Below are 10,544 nucleotides of genomic sequence, written 5' to 3' on the forward strand. Positions count from 1 at the left end.
AACTGTATATTGTGGTTCTCATTTGCATAGTCAAAGCATTCTGTTTATTACAAGAGAAAAAAAAACTAGATCAGAAATTTTCAGATAATTTGACTGAATGTTATATTTTTATAGAAGCTAAATAATTGGTACCAATTTATGTCCCTCTAGTTCCCAGTATTAGTGTACAAAAATGATAATAGGCTGAACCAAAACAATATCCCTTTCCATTACATATCAGCTATTAAGAGTTGGCTCATTCTCTGGTGTGATAAGATTTAAACTTGTAGCATTGAAATGTCAATATAACATTCATTCTTAGGATATTTAAAATAGAAAATTGTTGAAGACCTTTAAAGTGAGATAAGATGAGCTCATGGGCTTGCTCGATTGCATTGTGCTGAGTCATTCTTTGTGCCTTAATGAGTAAGCAAGGTAAACCTGTTCCTCTTCGGCTTCTACCTCTGCTCTTCAATTCTCAACAGAAGCTTAAAGACAACTGCAAAGAAAAGCAAAACCATAACTTTTCCATAATAATTACAGCATCTACTAATAATCAAATCTTTCATCTGAAATATTTCAATAAGTCGCTTAATCCACAGCTTCACTCTGTGATTGTAGGACCAAATTTTAGGTAATAAAATTGGACTAAGATCTGTAAACTTTCCAACCTTCTAGGAAATGCCCCAGAAGCAACAGAATTCACAGACAGAAGCAAAATACAGGACACTACAGTTCAGACAACACAACAAGAGCGTCCACGAGGTTAATCTAAAGGGAGCATGTTTCACAGTGGCTGGACTACCGAGAGCTTGGACTACACAATACAGTATTATAGACAAAAGAATAAGACAAGAGATCTACACATGTTGCCTTGCATTTGTGGTAATCTACACCAATGAAAACATGTACTACAGCTATATTTGATTATGTATGGATATATTTGAAATAGTATACATTGTCTTGATGTTTTTTCTGTAATGTAAATAAACTATTTATATCACACAATATAGTTTTTTCTTTCCCATGTATTTGTTATATATAATAAATACTCAGTGATGAGAAAACATTGGCATTCTTAAATTTGCGGTATCTCATAACTGTAAATATAATCAAACAAGTACAATCTGTACAGGTACCAACATTTCATCTTTCTCCACATCTTGAGACAGCACATTAGTTCGCAGAGGACTCAGTGGCTAGGTTTTGAGTGATTCCAAGATCAAGGGAAATGATGGTTATTGGAAAAGAGAAAAAATAATTTACTTTATATCGAGTGAAGATAAAATATTTCAGATCTTTGAGTCATCTCTATTTCATCAACTTTCTTCCCTGGTTTTCCATTTTCATCTTCAGAGCAGAAAAAATCTCTGGCATATAAATTAAATAAAAGAAGAAGGGGAGGGAAAGTGTTTTATAACTCATAAAGGAAAGGAAAAGAAGATATTGGTTTTTATTTGGGAAGCAGCTTAACATCTCCCAGTTAAGTGCATATATCCAAAGGGGCTTGAACAAGTTACATATTAGGTATACACAAGGCAGCAAAATATATTCCATTTAGGCGAGTGGAATTAACAACCAGGGGAATAATTAATAACACCATTAAATGTGAAACACCACAATTGTGAATTCTCAAAAGCACTATATTTATGGTATATGGTTCTTTGGAAAAAAGTTAGAATCACAACTAAATACCCCATGAATAGCTTTATGGCTAATGCAGCACCATTATTTGAAATGGAATTAAGATGACAATATTTCATGAAAACAGAAAATGTTTTGAGCATATCTATATGGTGAGATAAGAAATAAAATTAATCCCATAGCATCTGAAAGACCTTAGTGGAAAGTTGGTATGGATTTTTGTTTGATTTATGCATACAAATAGGTATTACCACTTGGTTTGGAAAAAAATAAACTGTGAAAATTCTCAAAAAGTAAGATGAAAATAAATCAAGTAATTGCCTTATTATCATTTAGCTCTGCAAAGCTTTCCATGGCTAACATAGCAAATCTAAATAAAGCTCTCTTTGTCTCCTTCAAATGACCTCTGTGTGGACTAAAAAAAAATGACATTCCTGTGTCAAAAAAAAAAAAAAAGACACAAATATCGAGTCAACACATTCTGAATATAAAATATTCAGTGAAAAATTACTTTTAGTTTTCTGAAGTGATATTTAAGATACTTGTTAAAACATAAATAAAGGTGACAATCTAAATAGGATTTAGGACTCTGAAAAACCTGGTTTCTAGATTAGTCATCACTTTGAAAAGTGTGAATCTATTGCCATAACCATCACTCAAGTGTTCCTATAAATCAGTCGTATGCTACTAATACAAGAAAAATTCCCTTTAAACTTCTGCATGGAAGTTAGGTTTGGTTAACAGGTGCAGAGATGTAACTGGCCCTGATCTCCTTTGTAAGGTGGTAGTTGTAGCAAAGAAACCATCCCTCCTCCTAAAGAAAGAGAAAAAAAATGCAACATCAACAGAGATTTGCAGAGTTTAAAGGAAATTACAATTCCATTGACTTTTGCTTGTAAGACTATGAAATGATTTGATTTGTTAGATATGGATGCATTTACTACATGTGAACATGTGAATTTTTATCAAAGGGTCATAAACCTAAGTTCTTGCAGTTAATAATACAATATACTCCTACCCACCTCCAGGCTCATCCAGCCCATGAAGGAATCCCTTTTAAAAGATGCATAATGATCTTAAGTGAGCATATACTATGTGCCAGGCACTGTTTGAGGTCCTAGGGAAACACAAACACAACATGGTCTCTCCTTCAAAAGAACTCACAGTCCAGTCCTGACAGATCATCATTCAGCCTCTACTTGTACACTTCTTATAATTTGGAATCTCACTCTTGGACAATTCTAATTTTTCAAACAATTGTTCCTCATATTTAGCTGAAATTTACATCTCTGCTTCTACCCATGGCTCCTAGTTTTCCTCACTGGAGTAAAGGAATAATGACTTCATTTCAAATTTAAAGTGAGAAATGATGTTTTCCCACTCACCCCACAGTCCTTCTGCAAGTATTTCTTCTCCAAGTGAAGCATCCTTAATTTCCTCATCTGTTCTTCATGCAATATGATTTCCACACCCCCTAGCATCTGCATCATCTTTCCTTGGACAAACTCGACTTTGTCAGTATATTTCTTTAAGTGTAGAACTCAGAATTGCACGGTCTACTACAATTGTGAGCTGATCAGCACGGTGTATAGTAGAGCTTGTAAAAAACAAATTTAACTGAGAGCCATGATCTCTAAATTCAAGTCCTATTTTGACCACAAATTTGCTGTGGAACCATGAGCAATTCATTTCAAAGCTCAGGTCTCAGTTTTCTCATCATAAAATTTTCCTCACTTCTAGCTCTGTAATTTCAAGAGTCTATGTATTCAGAAAAAGGCACTCTACTTTTATTATTGCTACCCAAGACCACATGAACTATTTTTGTTTCTTGTCCTCAACTTAAATTCATAACTCTTTTAAAGTAAACTGCTAATAAGCCATGTCATTCACTCACTCCTTCATTCTCACACATTTGTTGTACATTTACTGAGGGCCCCCAATTACCAGCACCATGCGAGGCTCCAAGAAGACAAAGATAAATAAGGTAGAGTTCCTGCCCGAAAAGAACTTGCTATCAGATCCTCTTGGTTCCTTGCATCAAAGATCTCAAGGTCCTTGGCCGGGCGTGGTGGCTCACGCCTGTAATCCTAGAACTCTGGGAGACCGAGACAGGAAGATCCCTTGAGAACAGGAGTTTGAAACCAGCCTGAGCAAGAGGGAGACCCCATCTCTACTAAGAAAAATGTAGCCGGGCATGGTGGTGCATGCCTGTAGTCCCAGCTACTCGGGAGGCTGAGGCAAGAGAATAGCTTGAGCCCAGGAGGTTGCTGTGAACTGGGCTGACACCACGGCACTGTAGCCCAGACAGCAGAGCGAGACTGTGTCTCAAAAAAAAAAAAAAAGATCTCAAGGTCCTGTGGGGGAAACTCAGAGGTAAATAAAATTTATAATGAATGTGACAAAGGCTCTAATACTAGTCTGTGCTAGGGCCCCTACAGCAGGGACCTCCAGGTTGGGTGGGCTTGCCTCTTTGTAGTAAGGTACACAGAATGACTTCATCATTCTCCACACATACTCTGTCTTCTTGTTTCTAAGATGTTATATACTCCTCACATTTTCTGCACATTCCTCTTCTCAGGATACCCAGAGCAGATAATAGCTTATCCATGCAGCTTCCATGACTTCTTTGGCAGTATTCCTAATTCTGTTACTATACTTTCCATGTTGTTCCTTATTTGTCCATACGAGTTTATCTTTCTCTCAGCCTGGGAGCAACAAAAAGCCAGAAAATGAATGCCTTGCTGTTTGTTTCCATTTATTCAGCTAACATGTACTGGGTGCCCACCCTGTGCCAGACACCATTCTAGGTGCTGTGGTGTGGCAATGAGGTAGCTGACAAGTCTCTGTTTGTAGGCTCACCTCAGAGCGGGGTAGGTGAAGGCGGGTGATGGGAGGGAATTTATCAAAGAATAAACAAAACTGGAAAGTTTTAAGTTCTACTCAAAGGATTAAAAATAGGATGAGGTGACTGGATAGTGAGTGAGGATTGGCTGCCTCCAACGTGAGTAATATTTAAAACTTGGTCTTTGAACCAAGGCAGATATAGGCCCCCCTCTAACCTCCACTTTACTAACTACTTAACCTTGGGCAAGTTGCCTGATTTCTTTATACCTCATATTTAAAATGGAGAGAAAAATATCTTCTCATGCCCAATATGACTGGTATCAGAAATAAACAAGACACTCCATGTTTGGGCTCAGAACAGTGACATGCAGAGAATAAACGTTTAATATATGGATATTACTTTGCAGGGATATGATAAATATTTATTATAAAAATAAATAAGAAGAAATCACGTTTTTTTAATCAGTTAAATAATGCATAATAAGAATCTTATGGTTCAAGCTAAAGAGAGTCAAGGAATCCTGCTTACTCAAAAGAGTGTTTCTTGTATGACAGGAAAGCTGGTTTGGATTTTGGAAAAATAAGGCAACATAGAATTAAGAAACAACACAGGCCCTCAAATTTTTTTTCCAAATAGGTCCACAGGTATTATGTCTGAACAAGAAGGGCTATCGTTCTATTTTAAAATAGGTCTGTCCCTACCATACAGAAGTACTTGAAAACAAACAAAAAATAACAGAAATAGTTCTGTCCTGACAAAGCGTATACCAATAAACCTCTTGTGTGTTTCTAAACACAGATTGAGTCAATATTGCAGTAACTGTGCAGGACCAAATGTTTTCCTTGCATAGATCCTGGAGGAGAAGTCAGTGCAGAATACTGAAATATGACAGTGATTATCTCAAAGTCGTATTGGACTCGCCACTAATGTTTATCTTCAGATGCCATTTCCCTTTGCCAAAGTCATGCAGAACCTGAACCACCTGGTTACTCTTCTTCAATTACAGCAGACATTTCAGTTATAGAATTAATCATCTGGATATCAATAATAAAAGCTTTTTCATTGAATTAGTTGGTATGTTTATATGAACATCCACAGGAAGATCATATAAAGGATGGATAAAGGAAGGATGAAAGATTATGTAAAGTAATGGGATTGGTTTTATAACCAACACATAAATATACAAATGAACGTGGCCCTTTGAAATCAGCATCAGGAAGTTATGTGTGATGTGCTACCCACCAGTCATAGCCAGGCCTCCTTACAGCCTCACTATGGGCAGAAATCTATTTTACTGGTCCTCCTACTCTGGGGGTGGGACCTTGGTTGATATCTATCTCCAGTAATACAAAATGTATTATTTCAACTTGGGATTTTTGTAGGCCTTTAATTTTTTAATTAATTATTTACCACATACTAAATACGTTCCATAAGTGATAAGTAACCAATAACATTAGAAAATATAGATAAGCCAAAAACATAAAATAATCCTACCACCAAGGATAAAGCACCATGGCATTTGTGTATATTGCTTCAGATAATTTCTATAAACATATGTTGAGGTTTTTTTAAGACAAGAAAATAGTTTATTAATGAACCAAATCCCCACTAAAGAATAAGCTGTGAAGTTTAATAGTCATTTAAGCATAATTTATCAAATGACACGTATATACAGAGTGATTCTTGTGTAAGTTTCAATCCCTCTCAGTAAGGAATCAGTGAGGTCTTTAAAGAGTGTAGCTGAGGATAATGTCTAGCATCGTTCTCTTTCTTTTCCCCTGTACCACTAATTTACCACCACATATATTAATCAGAAGGGGCTCTATCTAGTCTTAGCAGTTTCATACCAGTTTCAAGGCATTCTCAGTCTCACAGTCTGCAACTGTCCAAAGTTTACCCGTAAAGCATGAAGACCTAATAGACAGTTTCTCCATTAATTGTCCTCTACCGAGAGCCAGAGACTCTATAGCAATTTAATCCTCTACTCACTCTGAGGATACTTTATTTCTCTTTTCACCCTGTGGAGGTCTCTCTCTGAGCCCTAAGTTAGGGAAGCCCAGGGTTTTGCCATTTAACCAGCACGTGTTCACAGGCTGCCGTTCCTCCAACAATTCACATTTTAGTTAAACTCAGCTCATGACCGGTGCTAGCCTTGGAGCTGAGTTATTTCCCAAACTGGAGCTCTCTTTCCCTATCGAGGCCTCTTCTCCTGCCTTGCACAGTCTGAGTGAAAAACTGTATATGGTATTTGTGGAGACATTGAGTTTGGTTCAGAACCAGGAGTGAGTATAAATAGTGTAACATTAAGTAACAATAGCAATGACATTAAGAAGTGTACTTCTATTTATTCAAAATGTATCACTTGATTATATTCAAAATTACTCAAACCAACTCACAAATTGAAATGCAATATAAAATTGAATAATTAAAAATAATATAAAAATATCACATTACTTAGATAAAGGAACATACAAGTAGCTGCCACACATTAGGTCAGCTAAAGTTAGCCAGTACAAAAGGGCATTGAATTTTACTGGATGAAGTAGTCCAGTAAAGACAGCCTATTCTACTGACAGGTTTTACTACACATTACTTCAAGGAGTCTTTTTATAAGAATGAAGCTTAAAAGAAAATGCTATGGCCACTAAGGAACACACTTACCTCCTTACTACTTATGCAAAAAAAAAAAAAAAAAAAATTCTTAGCTAGAAGTTATTTCATCTGTTCACATCCATAGTCTCTAGACAAACGGCATTTCCCATAAGACCACGTCAGAGTGAGAAATGACAGTATGCGGTTGCGGAGAGAAGAAAGTGAACAAGAGAGAGCTGAGAGAGAAACCAAAGGCCCTGAGAAGGTGAGAGGGATGGAGAAAGCAATTGGATTAGCAGGAGGGGGCAATCATGGGGAGAGGAGTAAAAGAGTGTTCATTCAAATAGGCCTTCTAGAATAAATGAGTCTACAGCATATGAGCAGAATTTCAGGAACATAGAGTGGCAGCAAGAATGCAGGGAGCAGAAAGGTGGCGCCCCTGGGAAGGCCTGTTGCCCCGGAGTCTAGGAAGGCTAACCTGCCACAAGCACCGGGCTCGCAGGCAGAGGAGGCTGGCTTGGCAAGCTGGGCAAAATGAGGCCAAAGCTCAACTCCAAAAATGATTTTTCAAGACTGTGGGTGAGGAGGAAAATATGTTTAAAATAAAAGTTTTGTCATGTGGATACTTTCTTCCATACAAATCTTGACCTCCAGATATGTAGATTAGATTCTTTATAGTCTGCAGGGCAACCTTGTCCCAAAGCACCAGATCTGCTTTCCAGATACAGAGTAAAAGAATGGCTCATCCTCTCCACCCAGAGGCCAGCCCTCCCTCCCCGGGCTGTGCAGGCCTCCGTGGCAATCACAAATGCAGGCTGCTGCGTGGTATCTGATCTGGCTGCACTTGGAAAACAAAATCCTGGGGTCATAAAGCAGCCCTGAGTAGCATTAGAAAAGACAAGCCAAAAAAGGAAGCAGACGAGCCCCTGCTTGCAGAAGACAAATCCATTTGTGGTCTGCCTGCGGACACATGGATCAGAACTGCCAAGCAGAGCAAACCATTGGAAATTGCTGTTTAGGTTTGAAAAGATGAGTAGAAAGAGAAAAATGACTGCTCTATAAGTAGAGGTTAAGAAAGAAATGGGAATGGAAGCCCCAGTGTTCCACCGCTCGGCTTTCCCAAAGGCACGTGGCTCAACTCTTCCCAGAACAGCGCCAGGCAGAGCTGGGTGATTTGTAATTAAGCTCACAGACCAAAGAGTGAGTCTTGTAAACAGCCAGTGATGTTGCTGACTTTTCCCCAGAGGGTTGAGATGCACCAGCATCCACATAATAACATTATATTTCACTTTTAAATAAGATGTACATGAATGTTCACTTGTGCCCAATTACAGTAATGCATGATTTACATAAAATTAACTCTCCTGCTTAATTACAGTCACACAGGGATTAGGGAGAAAGGGATTTTTACTTTGTAAACAGTACATGCTTTAACACTTAACCTCTCCATGAAATAACTCGTCCAATCATAAATGAAAACGAATTCTTTAGTCACTGAGTTTTGCCATAGGTTGTCTTCCCTTCTATCAGGATTATGCATAAATTGAGTCATATATCTAGTTAGGGCAAAGGAATCCAATTCTTTTGAAATTTCAATGCATAAACTGGGTTGCTTTGTAGCAAGGATCCAGGGTTCAGAAATTTGGCATACACTGTGGAGTTTAACCCTCTGGGTAAGGAACGTGCAAAGGGCAAGAGAATGAGTCTCCAGTTTCCCAAAAGCAGCAAAGAAAATGCTTCAAGGGGCGATGCAAAGCTGCTTTGACAACAAAATGATTAAAGGCTGCTGCTTCTCTCATCTTACATCTGTCACTTTTCTGCATCCTCCTTTTCACCACAAACAGGAACACAATTTTTCTTTGAATAGGACTTCAGATTGCACATTAGCAGGGAATTAAAAGTGAAGTTCACTGCAACCCACACCAAAAGAATTTTTCTTTTTCCTCCACCTCTGCCAGACCTGATGCCAGAACTGGAGCTGAAGAAAATTCATTGAGCTGACACAATAAGAAAATGATTGAAGGCAACAGGGATTGAAGTTTCATCGTTATCAGTTCAGTGGGGACATGAAAATGCTTCTCTGAAAAGATGCACAAAAATACCTCAGGGGGATGAAATGCTCACCACACTGGCTAACCACGGAAGATGGCATTTCATTTTGCCACATCGTCACCCTCTTTCCACCTGGTACACAGAAGAGTAGAGAAAAGCCCTGGGCGGGGGAAAGACAGGCAACCTGTGAGCACCCAAGAGAAGTAAAAGAGCAGGATCTTAGGGCAGATCGAGTATAAGATCAGTTGACAGACCGTATATTGAAATTAAGCAAATTGGCTCTGATTTTCAAAAAGCTAAAAAATAGAGAATCACATTCCAAACTCAGGGCCTGGTACTTAGCTTCTTTAGAAATACTTCCAAAACCTATTTTTAATAAACTAGATACCTGTAGCATACCAAGTAGTTTCATAAAAAGATTATTTACTAAAAATCACTAACCAAGAGCTGCATTTAATATGTGGAAGCACGGTACAGGATACAAAACTATTTTACTTTGTAACCCCTTCCTACTTTGTTTATTCTTCAACAAAGCATTTCAAGTCCTTGAATTCAGGAAGGTTTTTGCCAGGACAGTTTCAAAGATATCTTTGGAAAGTCTGGAGATAGGGTCACCAGGTAGTTGGGGGGAAAATTTGTCCAGTCATCTATGTTTTACTTATTTCTTTTCATCATTGAAAATTTTTCTGTCGGGATCTGAGACATGAGAGAGATTAAGTTGTCGATTTTCTGTTTGTTTGGTTTTTTTGCTGCTTTGAAATCAAGTCCTTTCTGTTCTCTTGAGTTACCATCTCTCTGGAACTAGCTGCTGCGCGTTGTGCCCAGTGCTATAAAGCATCCTTACTTTCAAATGCATGAATCAACCTTCAATTTCCCATCTTTGATCCTTCATTGAGTTGTTGTTTCACAATATCAAAAATCCTCAAAAGCTATGACTTGAATCATGGCCATACTCAAAGAGACGCTATGTCAGGTTTGATCCTGAATACACAAAATCAAAACTCCTTCCGTTTCAGATAAAACCCTTTATTTGACCTGATAGTAATGGAATGAAACTGTCCTTAAAGTACTGACTTTGTCTTTCTAGCTAGGTTTGAGGATTTTAAGAATTGATATTATGGTTTATTGATTGCAATAAGGTATGTTGTATATAAAATTACAATTTATGACTAAGGATAAAAACACAAACCACATATATTGATTTCCTACTCATCCTTTATAGAAGAGTCATTGTTTTGGGCACTTATAAACGCTATTTCACTTATTTCTTATAAGTCTCTGAGATATGATATTATTATACCAATATTATTATTAAATAATATAAAGTAACTGGTAAAGTTGCAAATAATTTGGCCAAGGTCACAGAGCCAGGACAAGCCACTGCTAAGATACGAACCCAAATCAAACCAAAATCCATTCTGCTCCACTAAAA

At 37.7% G+C, this 10,544-nt stretch overlaps 1 protein-coding gene across 2 annotated transcripts in view; it reads left to right on the top strand.

Annotated features, from left to right (window-relative positions):
* Positions 1–2,023, top strand: part of TMEFF2 (transmembrane protein with EGF like and two follistatin like domains 2) — a 250,454-nt gene extending 248,431 nt beyond the window's left edge. The window contains exon 10 of one of the 2 annotated variants that reach the window (XM_069469134.1): positions 601–2,023. In XM_069469134.1, the coding sequence (XP_069325235.1) occupies positions 601–613 (13 nt within the window). In that variant the 3' untranslated portion in view covers positions 614–2,023. The remainder of the gene's footprint in view (positions 1–600) is intronic. The other variant, XM_069469126.1, reaches the window with a different exon arrangement.
* The last annotated feature ends 8,521 nt before the right edge of the window (positions 2,024–10,544 follow it).

This window comes from Eulemur rufifrons, chromosome 1 (assembly GCF_041146395.1).
Source record: "Eulemur rufifrons isolate Redbay chromosome 1, OSU_ERuf_1, whole genome shotgun sequence".
NCBI classification, from domain to species: domain Eukaryota; kingdom Metazoa; phylum Chordata; class Mammalia; order Primates; family Lemuridae; genus Eulemur; species Eulemur rufifrons.